This window comes from Aulonocara sp. 'chitande type north' Nkhata Bay, linkage group LG18 (assembly GCF_057382095.1).
Source record: "Aulonocara sp. 'chitande type north' Nkhata Bay isolate Kocher_YH1m ecotype deep benthic linkage group LG18, A_spYH_male_GT1.1, whole genome shotgun sequence".
Lineage (NCBI taxonomy): Eukaryota > Metazoa > Chordata > Actinopteri > Cichliformes > Cichlidae > Aulonocara > Aulonocara sp. 'chitande type north' Nkhata Bay.
The window spans coordinates 21266819-21287457 of record NC_141361.1 but is presented as its reverse complement, the minus strand read 5'-3'; the positions used below and the strand labels follow the sequence as shown (position 1 = coordinate 21287457).

General features: G+C 42.5%; 1 protein-coding gene across 3 annotated transcripts in view; it reads right to left on the bottom strand.

Moving 5' to 3' along the window:
- Positions 1–16239, bottom strand: part of ephb1 (EPH receptor B1) — a 168408-nt gene extending 152169 nt beyond the window's left edge. For all 3 annotated transcript variants that reach the window (XR_015125997.1, XR_015125999.1, XM_086271449.1), the window contains exon 1: positions 15981–16239. Coding sequence is in view for 1 of the 3 variants with exons in the window: in XM_086271449.1 (XP_086127575.1) it covers positions 15981–16041 (61 nt within the window). In the remaining 2 variants the exon portion in view is untranslated. The remainder of the gene's footprint in view (positions 1–15980) is intronic.
- Between the last annotated feature and the right edge of the window lie 4400 nt (positions 16240–20639).

Sequence of the window (20639 nt, the reverse complement as noted above, 5' to 3'; positions counted from 1 at the left end):
GAAAAATTTGTACATTTTTGAGATCGTTTGAGTTTTTTTCTTGTTCACTCAGTTAGGATCACCCACTTTGGACCAGAGATTTCACCACATTTCTCACTTGTTTCGCCATTGACCTTTGATTTGGGACATTGACTACATGTAAATCTTAGCTACGAAAGAGTCTAATGTCAGTCAAAAGAAAACAAGTCATCTGGTAGCTTTGATCATTATGCAAAAACACAAACAAATCACCAGGTATCACGAGAGAGAGAAACAGACAAAGGAATAGACATGATTTCTTTTTCCTCTGGTTTATTTCTCAAATGTTCATATTAGAGATGGACCGATCCGATATTACCTATCGGTATCGGTCCGATACTGACCTAAATTACTGGATCGGATATCGGAGAAAAATAAAAAATGTAATCCGATCCATTAAATATCACGAAAGCACCTCACAAAACTTGCAACACGCCGTAACTCACCTCAGAACGTTAGCACGTCGGAGCAGTATGCATCACGTGATAGAGCGGCTGTGGCATGCGGGACCTGTCGTGGTCTGGATAGCATTTGGAGCTTCGCTAGCAACCCGGCATTTCATCTCCGACAAAGTTATCCCGAGAGAAGTAAAGCAAGTGTGTAAGTTTATCTCTGAATGTTTGTAAAGCATTCCTGCGTTAAGCTTAACAAGCGATATATGGAGCGACTGCCTCTTCTTGCTGCTACTTCAATCATGAAACTGCTTAACGATCAGCTGATCGGCTTTTCTGTCGCGAGTCTGTCTCTTTTGTTTGTTTTTGGCCCACTTTGCACCAGAAAGAGGAAACCAGCGGCTGAACAACAGCAGCACGTTTAAGCTTGATAAGCTGTTGTTAGAATTTATTTAATATTACTTTCTACACCAGGATCTTTTTCTACAGCTGACGGCTGGTAACTGTGCAGGGGCGGATCTAGCAAAGTTTAGCCAGGGGGGCCGATAGGGCATTAACAGGGAAAAGGGGGCACAAAGACAGACTTTTCTTTCTTATTCTCATTTAAAATGTCTAGCTTTTAATAAATAATTATCCAAATCTTACACCCAAAGTTTTAATCTGATGTAAAAGGAATAGAAGTCAATTACTGTATATAGTAACTATTAACTCATTCACTGCCATTGACGTCTATAGCCGTCAATTGCAGTGTATGAGTCAATGGGTTTAACTCATTCACTGCCAATGGCTGGCAGTGAATGAGTTAAGTCTAATATATATACCCTAGTAAGCTATAGTACTTTTTCCTTTGGGAAGGTACCATCTGTGCAGTCTGCAATTTTGTTGAAGAAAGATGTTGAATCTATTTAATATTTCTTGAAAAATAATTTATTTCTGTGCATTTTTTTTCACACTGCATCAAATTAAGGTTGATTACGTCGATTAAGCATCATGAGGTGGAGCGTGAGGGGTGGTTCCCTATTTTTTATTTATTTATTTTTGTTGTTGCTGGGAGTTGGAACCCTATTAGTTAGGTTGCTTAATATTTACGCTAAGTACTCTTTAAAATACCAGAATAGGGAGGATGGTGTAGGTTTAAGTTTATTAGATTGATCAGTGTTGCTGAACTATGAAATATTTTTTTTGCATACAGGTATAACAGAATAGCTTTAGTGTAGTTGTTGTTTTAAACTTGAGTATGAACTTATACAAAATGCAGCAAGATATTTAAAAAACAGTTTTGTTGATTAAAAAACACTATATCGGATTCATATCGGTATCGGCAGATACCCAAATTTATGATATCGGTATCGGTATCGGACATAAAAAAGTGGTATCGTGCCATCTCTAGTTCATATCCAGCTGTTCCATGATCAAGAGAGATTTCACAGCTACAACATCCAATTGCCAGTCTCTTGGGTCAGTTACAGCCCACCCTATCAAATTCCCTGTCTACGTCAATGAGCTTCTGACCATTTTGTGCCACATCAGCCCTTCACCAGAAACATCAAAGGGACTTTCAAACTTGGATCAAATAATTCTAATAAACAAGTTGCAATGGTTGCTACCTGAAGAGTCCAGTCAGAAACAGTGCAATGCAATTTCTCAATAACTGTATGCAGGAATTCATTTCCCCCAAGATACTGTATGACATTCCAAAAACAGATTTCCATCTCATTGTCATGGTGTGCACCATCGCTCATTCACTCCGATGATACAACATAGGGGTTTGGCACTGAAATATATTAACATTTTAGAATACATTAGCATACCCAAAGGGACCTGCGGTAACATTGATTACAAATAACTGCCTGCATTTAGATGCTGTTCTGTCTCTGATCACATGCAATATGCCTTTCACTGCATCTTGCCCTTCCTCCCACACACACATTGTCTTGGTGAGGCAGTCTCACCACCTGCTGTGAAGCAGGTGCCGTGATTTTATGCTCCCTTTCCCCACGCATGGCAGCACACATGCAGGCACATGCGTGTGCATGTGCATACGTGTCTTCAAAGACTGAGCTGTGAAGCAGAGGTGACAGGTCTCTGGTTCCATGCCACCCTCAGCAAATTCAGCGCTAATTGCACTCCCTCACTGTTAGAGAGCAACAGGGATCCAACATGAGCTACATGCGGACCCCAAGATAGAGTCATCTCCTTGGCAATGTGGGAAGAGAGAACAACCAAGGGGTGTTCACCTTGATATATGAGCCATTTGAACAAAATTCATGAGCAAAATAACCAAGGCTTTAATTCCACCGTGTATTCAGCTTCAACTCATGAACTTGCATTTGGCAGCCGGCCACGGGCACATGGAGAAGTTGGGGTTGTTAGTATGACAGCTGATTAGAGAGACGAGAGATTTGAGTGTGACACCTCTAATGATCTCTTCATCTGATTGACAGGTTAGGCAAGACTCCAATTCACACATCTCACTTCATCACAGAACGTGGTGGACACACAGCAAAGAAGGTCAGCATGTCACACACACACACACACACACATATAACCCATACACACTGTTCCACTGAATGTTAGAGAAAAGACTATTTGCCTCCATAAATCCCTCCTGTGGCTTCCAGAATATTCCGCTATTATGTTGGCCCTAGCAGGGCTATTTCCTCCCCCAGTTAGCCTGTCATCAGGAGCATTGTACTGTATTGTCTGCGAGCGAGCCTAAATGGGACCTTTTCAGGGGTATTTTCAGGTACTTTCATGGAAGAATGGAGCGGATATTCATATCACATTTCAGTTTTTCTATTGCTGAGCAAATACAGTTTTGGACAATAACAACTCCCTCTAACGCACACACACACAAACAGACACCAGTACTTCCTTCGCTGACCCAAACGAACAAGTCAAGCACATTCCTGCTCCCAGCGATTTCCTCCATCTTTTCCCAACAGACAGGATCCCATTACAAGTCCCTGGCTTTTATCTCACTCGAAGGCAGCAGCAAACACTGTTGTACACATTGCAACGTGAAAATCCCAAACATATCCACAATGCACAACCATTTCCAAAATTGTTCTTGAAAAATTTGATTACTCCAGGCTACTAAACAAGAGCCAAATGATCAGTTCTTTTTTTTTTTCTTAAAAGAGCTGGCACGCTGCAGCAGGCTCTGCTAATTGAACTCACACAGATCCATGTCGTGATTATTGGCAATTATCTGTCAATTAGCAATGTGCTGATGTCACTGCGATGTGAAAGGCAGCGCAATCAGGAGCTGTTAGCATAGAAATGGTCCTCCATATCAATGACCCGATCTACTCTCCACCTGAGATGGGAGCACACCGTACAACCGCACGTCCATGTGTGTTACAAATCTCCAGTGTAGCTGTAGCAATTACAGCATGATTTCAGCTTGCCAGTACAATTTCATATCTACAATGCTCAGGAGTTTGGGGGACATTCTAGGGTACATATAGCCTACCACTCGAAATGACCTTGACTGAAACCCACTTAACCCCTTCCTCAACAGCCCAATTATGGCCCAATTACCACCACTGGTGCCCCATTTCTTTGAGGCACATTTAGTCTAACAGGAATACTCACATAATGTTCTAGAATTTTGACAAATGTCCCATTGAAGGTAATATTAAATAAAAAAATACTCCCTAAAAGCGGCCGTGGGCTTATAATTTTAATGGCTTGTACTATTTAACCTATAAATGCCCGCGTGGTGGCAAAATGTCCAACTTTAGGACGTTTTTCAGCAGGGGACAAACCTTTTGTTTGCCCCTTTAAATGTTTAAAACAAACACAAAGGGACACACAGGAGATGACAAATCATCCTAGTATCCAAAAAACACAGCCAATCCATCACACAGCCACTCAGCTCTCAAATAAACAAAGGACGCTTACGACATCTGTCATTCCCTCCCCATGCTTTGATCCATGGTATGATCGCAATGCCATACATCCTGGACGATTCACAATCAATCTGTACAGCCAAGACAACAGAAAGAGAAAGGACGCTTCTTGCTTGCGCGTCATCTTTTCTGCTTCTTTTTTCCGCCCTTTTTCTTTCTCTCTTTCTTTTTTTTAGATGCATTATCTGTCCGTCAGACCATCCATCATGCTCTTCCTTTTAGAAGCTGCTAAAGGATGTTTATCAAAGAGTTCAAAGAGATTCACAGAGCATTGCATGAACCACAAATTGATTACAAAAAACCAGAAAGTGCAGAAATGTAAGTCACTCTCCAGGCTCCTTTTAAATTTTCAGCCATCAGTAATAACAGAAAAAAGGTGTCCACTTCGGGCCAATCATTGGCAGGTGTCTGAAAAACATTTTACACAAGCTTGAATTTCCTCGCACAAATACGCACACAAGACACACTCAAAGACTCACACAGTGACCTTGTCAGGAGTTATAACCATCACGCGAAGAGAGCAATACACATCTGTGCCTCTCTGTTGCACCTCGGGTAAAGCAAGTTCACATATCAAGTGGCTTCCTTAAGTGCCAAATGAATGGTGGGCTGCTGGATTATTTGAGACATGAAAGCATTTTCTTGGGTCAGGCATTTTCTTTTCAAACTTTCAAACTAAACCTGGCTTTCTTTACAAAGAGATGAGTCATCAACGGTCACATATTCACCAACAAACACACAGACAAAAAAAATTTGCTATGATTTGATCAGGTGGAAAGAAGAACTATGAACATGAGTCTGCAAATCGTAACAGCCTAAGATACTCACGCACTGCTTTTTAAAAAAAGGAAGTACTTTCCCTATTTTCCCTAACCTGTTTAGTGTTGTCTGAGGAAAGAAGGACTAAAGCTTTCGTGAGGAGAACAAAAGCCTGGGAGACTGTAACACTGTAACACACCCCTGCATGACTCTACTAAGCTAACTGCTTTTTGTCTAGACATCCGCTTTATAATCAGTATTACTTAGTCAATATTGTCATTAAGACACATTGGAACATGATATACCCACTTGAAATATATAGTTGGGACAAATTCAGCAACGTGATTCATTCAAACTCAAGTACTCTAATGAAGAAACGATACCAGTTGCAGGTAAAATTCTTCTCACACAAAGCGAAACCTCCTTCTGTTTAACAAGTACTGACAAACACACCAACAAACACATAAAAATGAAACTAGATTTTTTCTTAAACTGACCATTCCACCATGAAGTTGTGTGATGGATCATATTGGAGATGATGCTGGCGTTAGAATAGGCACCGCACATAAAACAGAAGTATGCATGCTCTATGCAATTCCCCAACCTGCAGATTTTTGCTATTCCAACCCTGAAAATATAGTCATGACACAGATCTAGATTTATAATTTCAATTGCTGTTATAAGCACGACTTAAAAAGCGTATATACAATAACACAAATGGATTTAACCTATTGATTAGTAAACACAAGTGGTCAGATAACAGCTGAACTATATAAATTAATAACATTTTATAGGTTCTTTTTTTTCTTTTTCAGGTCTTCCAAGTTGTTTTTCTATTTGTTAAACCATTCACAGGACCAGTATGGGAAAGTCTTGGGCCACCACTCATTTCTTTATAGTTTGCTTCCAAGGATTGGGGCATTCTTGTAACTTGTAAAGCAGCCTTGAGCAATAGTTCTGCAAGCTTTCTGAAGCTCTTTCAAGGTTTATCTTTGGAAACTGGCTGCCTTTTCACTCATTTCTCTGTCCAGTCCTTGCACTTGACCATTTTGAGAGGAACGTTTTGTTTGTTAAGCCTCTTAACGCTGACCTATAAATTATTCAAGAATAAATAAATACACCAGTCTCAATAGATGAACAAGTATGGTGTCTAAACACGGCAGGCCAATTTTAACTTGTATTTTTAGGCATTTTATTACCAGCAGCCTGCCACAAAAACACATCATTTCTTCCCATTTCTTTAGTTCAATCAATAGAAAATGCCAACGATAACACAGTTTGACAAGCATAAAATAGTATTTGTGCAACAACAAGGCAATTCCCAAAGAGCTATTAGTCGAAATCTTGGCACGTCTCTGCATGGCGCGCAGAGATATGTGCAGCGTCCTTAAAAAAACAGATTAAACTGGACAAGTGGTGGACAAAAGAGGGACTGTCAGACCTCAAAGACAATCTACAGCAGATGGACAACATCTGAAAGTCATGTATTTAAGAAATGTAAATCATGATGATGTTTGCACACATTTCAATAAATTACTCCACCTAGTTCTTATTTTGCTTGCAAAAGTTAAAGAAATGAGGTGTGACGCAAGTCATTTTCATAGTACTGACATTGGCTTAGGTAAAAAAAAAAAAAGAAAAATAATAAAGAAAAATCTTGAAAATACTTTTATACGCCTACTGACTATATCATAACTATGTTATAACCTTAATCAGTCTTCATCAATTTTCACTGTTAAGTCTCTGCCCCAGTTTTTTCTAACTGTGTGTCTGTCTTGGGTTTGGTCAATGATTGCATCTGCCTTAAAATGTATGTTGTTTTTGTTTTGTGGATGTTTTGATGAATAAAACAGTTTTTTGGTGTGTTTGTATGTGTATGTTTTCTTTTTTTAATTACACGATCTTAACTAAGTGATCCCTAGAACAGACACACAAACTACATCTGACAATTTGTACAGCACAAACACACACATGCACATCATGCACATCCTCCCTAATTAGGCCTTTACAAATCATTCAGCATTACTGAACTTGTTCTGTAGCAAAGCTCTAACACTGTGCTGGAGGGGTGTTTAGGGAATTTGGTGGAATTTTTTATTTTTTTAAATAATATCCAATCGACATCTTAAATGTCAAGAATGTATCTTTTGGTTTTAACTGAGCTTCCTCTAAAATCGGTGTGACATAGTTGTAAAACACCAGGAAAACCGCTCTACAATTACATTCAGCTTGGCTTAGTAGGAACATTTATCATCTTGACACGTCATCAGCTGAGTGCAGCACGGCCGGAGTGGAAAAATGAGCACATCTGTTCATTCACGTCCACATCCCACTTTACGTTATTTAAAACTACCTGACTGTGTACCATATGTGTACAGTATATTCAGGCAGTTCATCTCCCCAGCTCTCAGAAATGGACCGACTCCGCCCAGACATCAGTGTCAATCTGCTGAGTGGGTGTCTAACAGTGTGTAAAGCTCACATCAAAGGCATGCCGCTTTAAATGCAGAAAGCAGGGAATGAGGAGGAAGAGAACAATTGAAGAGGGGCATGAATTTATACCGTTCACTGAGCCCCAATAGAGGTTTGGGAAAAGAGTGATTTACTGAGTCTGCTAACTAGCTGAATCAAGACATTCTTCAGAAATTTCAACTGCAATTGTAACAACTAAGCTTGCACTAACAGCAAATACACAAACTAGTCTGGCTAACAGCAACAATAAAACCTCTCTACATCAGAGTTGTTGTTTTTTTTCCATTTTTTTAAAATCACAATCCCCATAGAGAGCTAAGGAGACGTACTCTCATAAAAATGACATGTAGCCATACGCACTCTAAAGGCTGGATGTGCTTAAGGGTTAGCAGCCAGAACCACCAGCCTCCTCATTAGCACAAATAAGATTGTAGGCAGATACAGGCTTATCATTTGCTCCCTCTCTGTCTCTCCGTCCCTCGTCGCCTCTGTTCTCTTGCACAAATGAGTCCTAATCCTTGTCCTCTAGCTCGCCGCTAACAAAAACAATACCACACAGAGCTGTCAAAGGAGAGCGAAGAGGAAGGAACACAGCAACACTCTCTGTGAAATATATATCATCTCCTGCAGGGTTAAAAGTGTAAGTTGAGGACGTTTGGTTTTGAATTGAACTCGGGATGCGTCTCATTTAAATTAGTCCCTTTGGTCCTGGAAGGTCAGCAATATAGACTCGAATTAACTTGGCTATCAAACCAAACATAAACATGGCAAGCTAAGGAAAGAAAAATCTCACTAATAAATGAAGAAATCCCAGTGTGTGTGTTTCTCTTCAGTCTTTTGGCCGCAGTGGTTTGGATCCAAGTAGGTGTGATCCTAAGTTTGAAGTTAGCTGGATGAGGTGTGATGTCAAGGGATTTGTGACCCCACAGATGATGTCACTGTGTTTTTTTCTCAGAAATGATGTCAAATGAAGTTAAGTGTCAAGGATGCCGTCCTGATCAAAGACCCCACAGTTTAACAGCTGCATGTGACGCAGAAAGTAAGGCAGCAATCAACAGACATTCACAGGCTTCTGATTCCTTCTTCTCTCTGCCAAAATGAAAACAGAACTCCACACCCAAACAAACCACCTTTGGCTTTGTTTCACTTAGGAAATGCTCCTCACACCCTGTCAGTTTCCTTAGTTGTACTCTAGCCAGCCAGCCCGCTGCCGGTAGATCGAGATACTGTCCGCTCATTTCCCCATTACCCTCTATGCTTCAAATCAATAGTTAATTACCTCCAGAAATGCTCTTTTCTTCTCCAGCTAGAAAAGTGGACAGCACAGGGCAGGCTGAAATTTGCCTGGCAGAGAGATTCAGTGTTATGCAGGGTGAAAACTGTCCTCCCACCACTGCTACTTATTGGCCCATCAGTGTCCCCCTTGGAAGCTGGCATTCCATTTTGCACTGCGCAGGCACTTCATTTTTCTCCACCACTACTTTCATTTCTCTTGCTAATGGGACACAAATGCAGACACACAAATATACGTGCACAATTTCTCTGACACTCTCTTGCCACGAAGCCAATGTTTAATAAGAGATTACATTTATGGTGAGGAGAAGGGCAGGCGAATAGTGAAATATGTCCACATGTCCTGAACCTGGGAGAAGCTCTGGCACTTACTCATTAATAATGGGACAGGCCTCAGGCCCAGGCCCTTAGCTCTCAGTCTCTGCTCGTTTCCTTTCCACACATCAAAGCTATGCATGTCATTGTGTATGTGTGCGCTGCGAGGCTCTCGCACATTTACAACTGTACTTGTGTGTGTGTGAGAGCTTGTCAGTCCCTATGAGAAACAGCCTGTAGAGGAGCCGGCTTTTATTTAATCAGAAGTGGAGCAGCTTCCACCACCAACCGTAATTTCAGCCCTATTAATGTTCTGCCTTTAATTCCTCTGAGCGCTGGAGACACAGCATCCGCTGGGCTGCTAATTCACTTTAAATGCAAAAGTCCCACAGTTTTATAAAATTCCTGTATGGTGGCAGCTTCATATATTGCACATCTAAACTTCTGCAGCAAGGGATTTGCTGAATAAACACAGTGTGTAGTTATCAAGCATGTACTCTTAGCTGATATTCTTATCAGTTTGATTGTAGACTTTAAAAGAGACGTTTCAAGTTTCCCACGCATTGGAAGTCACAAAAACACTGATTCACTACGTGTTCTTGCACCACTCCCTTCCTACTTGTCGCCCTTAAGCCTTAGATTTTGGGCTTAAAAGTCATATTAATTCATTCTGGGCCAGACTTAAAAATAGATCTCATTATAACAATCATAAATGAAGCTCTTTCTGCCTGCACGCCTACAACCCCAACAGTCTCCCTCCTCTCTTTCTGCCAATGCTGTGCCTGTTACATCTTCAGGACGACAGGCTCATGTTTCACTTTCCCTATAATGCTTTATAAATGCATCTGTTTTTAACCAAAAACGTCTGCGGGGGGAAGGGGGAAAGATGGGGGGAAAAAACTGGGGAGAAGAAGGGAGAAATAGCCAGTTTTTCAAAGGCTGTTAGGTTTGGGAAATAAGAGTTTACAGACGGGAGTGTACCCTGCGCTTACAACCACAAAAAACAAATCTACAGCCAAAATGCAACTAAGAAGGCTAAAATGCTGTGTAAAATAAAAACAGAGTGAAATAACTGGCAAATTATTCAGGTGGAAGTAGCACACTTCATTGCAAAACATGCTGGAATATATATTTCTACTTAAAATACCCACGCCATCCGAATTAATACTCCCACAGCCAGAGATGGTGCCTTTTGTACTTTGCACTTTGGCTGCCAATAAAAAAAATAAAAAAACAATACTCTGATCATAATCAATATTAAAATTCAGTATCAATATCAACAGTGATGCACACTTCACCCTTTTTGAAAAGGTCAGTGAAGCTCTCACTTCAACAATACCGAATTATCAAAGAGTGAGATTAAAGAGATCAGAAATGTTAACCTGGCCGATGCACACGTCAACGTTACCTGTTTAACTATTAGCATTTACCTGACAGCCACATTAGCCATGTGTTACTGTGAAAGTAGCGGCGCGTTGCTATGGCTAATGCTAAAATGGTGACATGAAAGGTGAAGCTAGGTGATAAATGGTATCCGTCGTGCTCGTCTGTAGACAGAGGTTTAATATAACTACACAGTTATTTATGTCTAAAAAAGTATATTTCCTAAAGTCTACTGGGAAATAGAAAGAAAGGGGTCTATCTTAACAACTTTATTTGATCAGCAATAAAAACATGGTGCCATATGTCTTTTTTTTTTTTTTTTGCACTATTAACAGGCTCTTAAAGGTTGCACCCTCATATTAAATTCATAAGAACAATCTAACAGGCAAGAAGAACTTCTGAAAAAGTCAGTAACAAGCATTTTGGTCCTGGGTTGACTCTGAGTTGGTGAGGAGAAGCTGAAATGGACAAGCTTAAGGGACCATGGGATGGAGGAGAGGTGGTTGAAATGGTGCTTTAAGTATAACAGCCTCAGGAGCAAGGCTGCGTGAACACTGGGAAATAAGACTCGGTGATCAATGCTTTTTCTTCTCACCTCTCAGCTCAACAGATATTGAAGAGGCTCCCCTTTCCTGCTGACTGAACAACTGTCACCCAATCTGTAGGACAGGTGATAATGGAGAGGAAAAAAGGCCTCTGAGACTGAAAAAAAGAATTAGAAAAAGCACATTTTTCACACTACCATCCATGAGTGGTGGAGAAGCTGGGTCACTGCAGCCAATCAATAACCTGCATTGCCATTTTCCTATACTAGGTGTGGCTTGGAGGGTTCTCTCAAAGTTTGTGCTCTTGTGCACATCAAGTCTAATCACTGAGCGCGCTGCGTGCTTCTCTCCCTGTTGTGTGCTCACCATTTGAGCGATCTGGCTTCACCAGCAAACAGATGACTCACACAGTTTGAGGTTGAACTGTGTCACGAGCGTCACCGCTTTCACTCCTGTGCTCTAATGCGTTTCGTATGTTGCTGATGCAGTGGGTCTGCTTATCCCCGAGATCGCACAGATAAGGCCGTAGCTCTCGTCCCACAGTCGGCCACCTGCTCAGATAAGGGCCAAGCACGAAGCAAGACGGGTAGGAACCTAACACTGCTGATAGCATCGCCGCGGTAAATCTCTGGGCTCGGAAATGCGTGGACGACACTGGAAAACAGCGTCGTAAAGAACATGAGATATCCACGATGCAAGTCCCATTTCAGTAATTAAAATGGACCGGGATGCAGAGGAGACGCTTGCAATACAGCGCATAGTGCTTTATTTCTCTCTTTCTATGCTCTACCTTGACAGAACTCATTCTCACACTGGGGAGGGGGGCTGTGCACAAAAAATGTGCACATGCATAAGCTCCCAACCTGCATCCACCATCTGGCCATCCCATGGCTCAGATGTCTCTGGGGTAAGGTGAACTCTGAGGGGTGCTCTCTGTGGATGTCACGTGTACGTGGGCTTTGAGGGAAGACAGTGAGAAAGGAAGCAGAGACGCAGAGAATGAGGAGGAGGAAGTGAAACACATTTTGAAAATGTGGGAAACCCTTCACAGAATGTTCCTCGCACTGCGTGCGCTGGAAGTGTTATAGTTTCACAGGAAAAGAAGCACTTTTGCAGGACTGCAGGTACACAAGCTGCACGTAGGGGGTTTGCACTGGGGGTCGTCATAGCTCAGTAAGCTGAGTAAGCTATGTAAGCGAACCTTAACAACAAGTCGTCTTTTCACTGTGGGCAAAATAAAGCCTCTATTATGGGATGAGGCCATGTCTGCTGCCCCTGCCAGCTATAATGTGTTTTAGAGCTATACTCACAACATGGGGACCCAAACGCACAATACACACATGGCTGTAAAAAACAAGGGAGAAATTGAATTCTACTTCAGGTGGTCCCAGGTCAGCAGTAGCGCCTGCGGCTAAAATACACACGTGAGCCCCTCACACAAATAATGCTTTATGTCTTTTTACACTTACCACATCAACCCACGAGCCTCGGTTCAGCTTTAATTCCTTTGTTATTTTTGTCTAATAATATGAAATGAGAGAGCAGAGGAAAAGAGCAATCTTGCATTAAAATCCATTAGAGACTCAACAGGATTCTTTTTGCAGGCTGGCTCCTCTGCACAGCTGGTGAGCGCGCACAACTTACACACTGAACAGTAGAACATTTTTAACTCTGCTGTCACAAAGTATGAGCTCGGTTTTCAATGCAAGGTTTAAAGGGTGGGAGACGACAGAGGAAAGCTTGCTGAATTATCTGCACAACATGGGGAGAAGCAACAGGTCATCCACAGTGTAGTACCCCTGGAGGTGAGTCAGTGTGTTGCTCAAGGACACTTCAACAGAGCGGTTACTTACACTGAGACAAGCGTACGAACGTAAGCTTCTATACTCTCTCCTCTGACCTCTAATCAACCACACCACCACTGCTTAACTTAGCTGACCTGCATAACCTACAACTATCGATTAAGCGATCATAATTGCTATTTATTCAGGAGTCTACAATACATTCTCTTCCATCGTTTGAGGATGATGCATCACCATAGTGCAGCGCAGCTACTTAGCACAGCATCCTGGGGGACTGGTTACAGCACATTACTAACATTCTCTTATCATACTCATACTGAATAAAACTGCTGTTTTACAATGCTGCGCCATGGCTCAGACATCTACTGTATGTCAGATCCCTGATATAGCAGGGTGCTCGTTTACTTTCTTAGCCCGGTTCGTTTACAGTCATCTCATTTGTAAAACATGCATACCGTATCTTTTCTGAAACTCGCTGACCTCTCTCTTTCTGTCTCGCTCATCGTTTTATCTCATTCGGTCTCTGTCTATCTTCCGCTGCTGTTTCATCCTCCCTTCGCTCCACTCCAGCTTTCTCCACCACCACATTCTGGGCCGGTAAATGAGCGGGCTTATCTGGGCCTAATTGGTTTAAGGGCAAACATAAATAAGCAGTGGCTTTCTAAGCAAAGCAGTATTACTGCTGCTGTTGGCAAGTAGTGCATGCATACCAGAGAGACAGTGAGCTGAAGAAGCGATGAGAGAGATGAGAGCGGAACCGGGAGATGAGGGAAGAAAACTAGGAACAACAGAGTAGGGTAGACAAACGAGGAAAAGAGGAGAGCTGTGAAGAAAAGTGAAGATAATAAGGAGAAGTCTTTTTTTCACTGCTACCATACAGAGCCCTGTCTTCACACTTAACTGTTATAACCTTCTGCTCTGGTTCTGACCGCCTCTCTGCACCTTTTCAATAGCTCGCCAGTGAATGTGTTTCTGTAAGTTGATATTTTGCCTTGATGTGTGGTGTAGTATTTATGCTGCAGCTGGAGTTTAAATCCACCTTCGAGACAAATAGACTGGTACTTATATAGTACTTTTGTATTCAATTTGAATACTCAAAGCACTTTTTTTACAACAACCCTCATTCACCCGCTTTAAACTAACGCTCACACATTCACACTGCGGCAGATTCATCGGGTACACTACAGGAATTGAACCACCGTCCGTCAACCACCTGATATGATGACGCAAGCCACTCGTCCTCCTGAGCCACAGCCTACCGCCCATGCAATCACACTTGGAGTACTTCTTCCTTATAATTTTCATCCCACAGTTCATCAGTACGTGGTCTTGAGGGTCTGAATCGATGATGTAATTGTTGTTTACTACGACCATATGCGTAAGGTCAAATAAACCATTCAATTCATCACAATCAGCCTTCTATATGGTCGTGGCTCTAAAGTTACACGGATACCCCGACACCCGCCGCATACAAACAGATCCCTGACACTTTGTGATTATCAGCAGATTTGGACTAATCAGATTAAGGGTGACAGGATAGGCAGGGATAATGTGATCAATGGCCCCCGCTCAATCCCTCTCGCTTTCTCTCTCTCGCACACACAGACAAAAAAAATGAAAGAGCAACAGATTGGAGTTCAGATCAGCAAAGATTTTAACCTTCCCATGGGGCAACCTCCTTTCAATTAGCATCAAAAAACAAGGAAATCGCTTTCATCCTTGTTACTGAGGTAACCCAGGGGCCATCTCCCTGCCCATCTGCTTCAGTCCCATCCCGTTTTTTTTTTTTCAAAGCAGAAATCCCACACCTCTTTCCAAGCAGGGAAATTTTTTTCCTCCCTCTCATCCTCCACTCATCTCTCCAAAATTACATTTCTTGCTGTCATTTCACACAGGGTAAACATTTGAACCTCAGAATATCCATTCTTGCAGAGGTAGCAATTTGGGCCTGGGCTTGGTATCCATATCAGTGTCGAAATCTGATGAGCACAAACAAGAAAGCCACCGCCAAATTATAGAGTACCGCCAGAGCTGGGGACAGCCCAGGAGGAGAGTTGTAAACGATTAAAGAGAAAACCTGTGTGTGAGAAAACACATTTTAACTGTGCTTTTAATTTACTTGTTTGTGGGAGTGGATACAGACAGCCAAGGGGAAGCCGGTGTGCTTTAGTGTATGTTATATTAGAAAGAGGCTGCTACTGTACAATAACACGAGAGAAGACACTATATATCCACCATGCCTCTGGGCTATCCGTGCAGCAGATAATGTCGCAGGCAGCAGCCTAGTGTCCGGTCCCTGGGGTCCCACAGCGGAAATGAAAAACATGTTTAACTGAGGTGATATTGGCTACCACTCTACTGACACCAACGCTTGTCCAGATGACTGTGAGAGGGAACAGAAAGGAAACAGGAGCAGATGCGGACACAGATAGAGAAGGAGGAAAGGAGATGCACGAAGAGAAGAAAAAAATCAGGGCATAGTCGACAGAAAGGGAGAGGCTATTTTTTGTAGTTGCTTTCCAGTTGTAAAAAGACGTAATGCAATCCAGCATAAAGTGCATCTTGGGAAACTTCCCATCAACACAGTCTAATAGAGTTTGCCTCGCCAATTCAAAGTGCCACAGAACAATGCACGGTGGATTTTCGTTGTAGTAATTTAGTTTAATTTAAAAAAAAAAGGAAAATAAATGCGAGCGCTTGCATCCCCCTGAGAAAACACTACTTAGGGGGGAAAAGGAAATATAAGAAAATAACATAAATAATAACGGAGGCTTCTGCTGGCTTGCACTTATGTATAGAATAAAGATAAACAGTCACTGATAAACTATCACACGCTGCTGTGAACGCATTTTAATCATGCAACGTCTCGTTCTTCACAAGTACGAGTTACACGAGCGGAGCCGGAGGATGCTGCTCTGAAATAACTGGATGCCCACAGCGACCCACGTGCATGGCATCGCTCTGCATGCCACGGACGCAGCGCTGCCTCACACAGAACCTTGCATGCATCCCCCACATTACAAAGCGCCCCTCGGAGAGAGTCATGTCCACATATACGGCAAGTATTAGTCCCAATTTCTTATTTACCTTCCATCGCAGAGGATGTGATGACCAGCACGCATAAGAGCGCAAACAAATCCACTGTCATGGCAGAAGGGTAGTCTCCACAGCCTGTCCCCCAAATAACCAAGACGCACGGGGCGCGTCAAAAAGAATCCCAGTTGTCAGAGCGGTACTCCAGCAGATAGCCTCTGTTGTGTGTCACATTTCAAGCCGTAGTAAACAATGTGTGACAATCAGTGCGAGGAAGGAGCGAAGTGTAGCGAGCAAGGGGGTGCGAGGCAGGGAGGGGGTGTAGGTGGAGTAGGTGGGGGAGACCCGACATTGCCTGCTCACAGCCCCATTAGAGGGCCGGGGCCAATCACCGACTGGTAGCTGAAACTCACTAACCAATCGGTAACCCGGCGCTCCTCCCACCGCACATTGTCAAAACACAAAACTTTTCCTTGACCTATTTGAAGCGGTATCCGCTACAGTGAAGGGAAATAACGCCACCAGTCGGCTCAGAGCTGCACCTACAAGTCAAGCAAACCTAGAGTCGAGCTTACCCCGTAAGCTTGACTCTGACTGTGAGAACCACTTGCTCTGCAGCCCATCCACCTTTGGTTCAAAGTATCATTTCATCAGTCTCTTAAAAATCACAGCTGATTTCATTTTGAATCACTTTGAGTGGACTTCCCAGATACGCGAATGAATAATAAAGCTGATTTTATAGCTTGGCAGCTTCACTTGTGCCCACAGGTTCAAGCCCTATTTGCACTGAAAATGCTCTTTAATAGCTTTGACAAATTCAGCTGTACCTCCTAATGATATAAAACAGGCGTTGCACATCAGCTCCCTCCCGTTGTCCCCGTCACCCCTTTTGTGTGCGTCTGTGAGGCAACAGATGGTGCACACAATGGGCTTTTCCCTGCAGGGACACAGAGGGCCAGGGTCCGCTTCAGCGGAGGGAGGGACAGTTGCTGCCCTGTAGCCCAGAACCATACACCTGTCTTGGGATAGATGTGTCCCCCTACCCGTGTCCCTGGAGCTGAAGAATTGGGATGGAGTTGTTAATCTGCAGCCTGAATAGGTCTGAATTTACCCCAGGCCACTGGCTGGCCTAATACTTCAGTGCTGTCCCTTCACAGTACACTGTCCCAGATACTGTTCACCTGCTTTCGTTTTACTGGACATAAAGGATGACTTTTATCTTGGGGGTTTTATTATTGTCCACAGCTTCTAAAATTACTGTATATGTCTTAAGGTTATAGCATAACGGAATACACTTAAATATGTGCGGCATTTATCCAACAACACTTAAGCTGTTTTGACTGCTTTCTATCTCTTTTTTTATTCTGCTCCCAACCTTTGCAATGACAAAAATGAAAGGTGACTCACATTTAATAAATGGTTGTCCCAATTGTGGCAAACTCCAGCTGATGAACTGGGGCAGACGCAAGGCTTCAGGAGCATCAGGCAGCGGTTGCTAACCTGGGGAAGCAGCTGATGAGGGCATTTGTCATTTTTAATGGTGTGGTGAGGAGTGGCACTACGATGTGGCATGGCACAGCGCAGCACGGGCTCTGGTACTGGCTGGTTTTTCAGTCTTTCGTAGCCACCTGGCCTTATTTTTCACCCGGCCAGTCATCATCACCTATGACTCCACAGGTCATCTCCAAGTACAGGAGAAATCTGTCCCTGTTTGCCGTGCACACCCTGGGGATGAGGAAGGAAGGAAGAGTAGGGGAGGGAGGAACAATAGAGCGGCTGCTGTAGCACATCCTCCCTTACATTACACTCACGGCCAAACAAGCACATAGAATAACACGGATGCGCGTGCACCCGCTCTCCCACACAGCACTCTGATAATGATCCACGCAAAGCCGAACAAGTACTTGCCTACTTCAGCTTGAGAGCCCCGGCCCAATACCAATAGTGAGCCCAAACGCATTGTAGAGAGCCTCTCATTCTCTCGGTGGCCTGATTTTTTTTCAGCATGGTTAAGCCTACAATTGCACCATCCCTGTTCTATTTTCATTTCTCTGTTCCAACACCAGAATCATATCAAATCAAAAGGTACCTGCACCAACAGGGGTATTCTCGGAGTTGTCTGCGATTAAATCTTTTTTGTGCACTACACTCTGCGAGTTGACCCTAAATTTATTGCGTTTTTGATCTGTCAACATTCAGCCAGCGTCTTCCACTCTAAGCCCAATGTGTTTATTCCCATTCGGTTCCCAGAAAGAAAAAAACAACAACACCAACAACAAAAGTGGTGTTTAGTTAGTTCTGTACAGTGACAACGACATTAAAAAGAACAAAAGGAACCAGGAATACACAAGAAAGACTTTTTAGGATGAAAAAATAAATAAGTGGGGACAGCAGTGTTTGCTCAAACTTACACATTATTTAGATTTGTAGTAGCAGGTATAGCAGGTGACAAGCAGACAGAAAAGATAATGGTCCAGAACAAGAAAGGCAGGAAAGAGAGATGTTTCCCAGACACAATAGAAGCTGGGAAGGTTTGTCCGGTGATGAATATGAATGCCTGAAAATGAAATGCCTAAGTCAATATAGAGACAGCGCAGGGACTCAGGTGACAGAGGAGTGCAGTGCTACACCCACCCTGAGGGTATAGACTGGTTATTAGGCCAGACTTTAGCTTCATCCATCTTCAGGGGACTGTGTGCTGGCCATTGACAATATGAGTACAGCGCTGGTGCTGAATACAGATGTGCTTTGGACCAGTGTTCTCCAAATACAGGGTCAGGACCCACTGCGAGTCCCAGGCACAGTTGTACTTTCTGGGTCACAGCTCAAGAGAGGAGATGGAAAATCAGCTCATTGTAGGGGATATATGATGGCGGCTAGTTTTGCCTAAAGATGTATTTTTTTAAAGGCTGCCCTGCCAAACTTCAGTCTCTTTGGAAATGTACTGAAAAATACAAACAAACAGTTTTTCCCTGAGGTAATTGCAGATAGAACTGTAAAAAATATAATATATTTATAAGTTAAATAAATAAATAAATTCTTCTATTTTTTCCTGAGTAGAACGACTCTCTGGCAGTAGGTCAGACAAGGACACGGGACTGTATCTAAATACAGCACTCTCATTAATCTGCCCATGATGCCAAATCTGATGGTACCTGTCCCCTGCTATCAGCACACAGTCTCTTCAGAGATATTCATTACACTTTGCTGACGAAGAGCACAGACACACAGACAGGCTGCAGAAGTGGAAACAATCAAACAAACCAATGCAAATGGACACGACAATACCAGTGTGCACATGCAAGATAGACATAATAAATATTTAGGCTATCGTGTGAGAATGTGAAAGAGATACAAGAGATCCGTTTCTCCTCCTTGGAAAGGCTGCAAAGACGGTGTTGCTGTAGATTGACTCATAAGTCATTAGCTCACATCAGTTCTATTCAAGATTCAAGCACGTTGTTACCATTAATCCAAATAACACAATGAGGAGATTGTACTCAGCATTAAATGAGTAAGAGCATCATCACATTTTTCAAGTGTGTGTGTGTTTATACAAGATTCAGTGAGTCAATGTTAAAGAGGATGTGTTAATGAGAGTTTTACCTGTTATGCTTTATACATTCAGAGAGAACAGATTTTTAAAATTAAAGCATAGAAATAAATAAATTCATAAATTCATAAATTAAAACCGAGATTCGTCTTTTTACAAGTAGTGATTAGATTACAAGTTTCACCTGCTCTTTCACTTTTGGTGGAAGTCCAAGAGACATGTGCAAGCCACAGATTAGCAAACCAAATTTTGGGGTTGAAAATTTCATTTTTTTTGGAGTGCGGTGTCAATAGTTTTGCCCTTAATTCTATTTTTTTTTAAATTGCTGCAGACAAAAGAAACTCCATATGTATGCACACTTAAATCTGCACATGTGGAGTGGCTGATTGCAACACACCAAACCACACACACATGCAAGCGCGTGTGCACACACACACACATGTAAGCACAGAAGCACAAAAAAAAAAACCCCATGTGAAATCCAGTACCATCCAAAATCATGTACGTGCTTGATAATGATTCGCTGATTAATTGTTTTTTTCTTGATGGCCTTGGTGATTAGGATGCATTCATTTGCTTGTGATTAGGGGTCTCTAATCACAGATAAGGTTAATGGGGTTCTTCATTCACTCCCCTACTTTGTTTCTCTTGGAGCATTTAAGAAGCTTTCCTATTAACCGTATGGCCTCAGCCCCCTTCTGTTGTAATACACCTTTCAATTTATGCACCAACCTTTCCCACTGCTGTCAAAAGAGGCGCCTTGACAACAACAACATTTGACACATGGTAGATTGTGTTTTGTATCGCTGAACATGTTATCATGGGGCACTCAGCCAGAGAGGATCATAAAGTAGTTTTCTGGCTACAAATGCCGCATTTAGGAAAAGGACTTCTTAATGAGGAAAAACAAAACTAGACTGACAGCTCATCGCTTCATGTCAGCGCCCAGTGACAGGCTATCCCACTTGTTTTTGTCGAACCGTTTCTCTCAATAGGACACTATCAAAATGCAGCCCTCTGTCTCCTCTGACCTGTCCTTTTCTCCCTTCCCTGGCCTGTGACAGATAGTTGAGTACAATCTATCAACCTCAGTCTGCCTTGGTCAGGGCCAGTGCTTTGTAAGGCTAGGCATAAAGAACAGACATACACACACCACACAC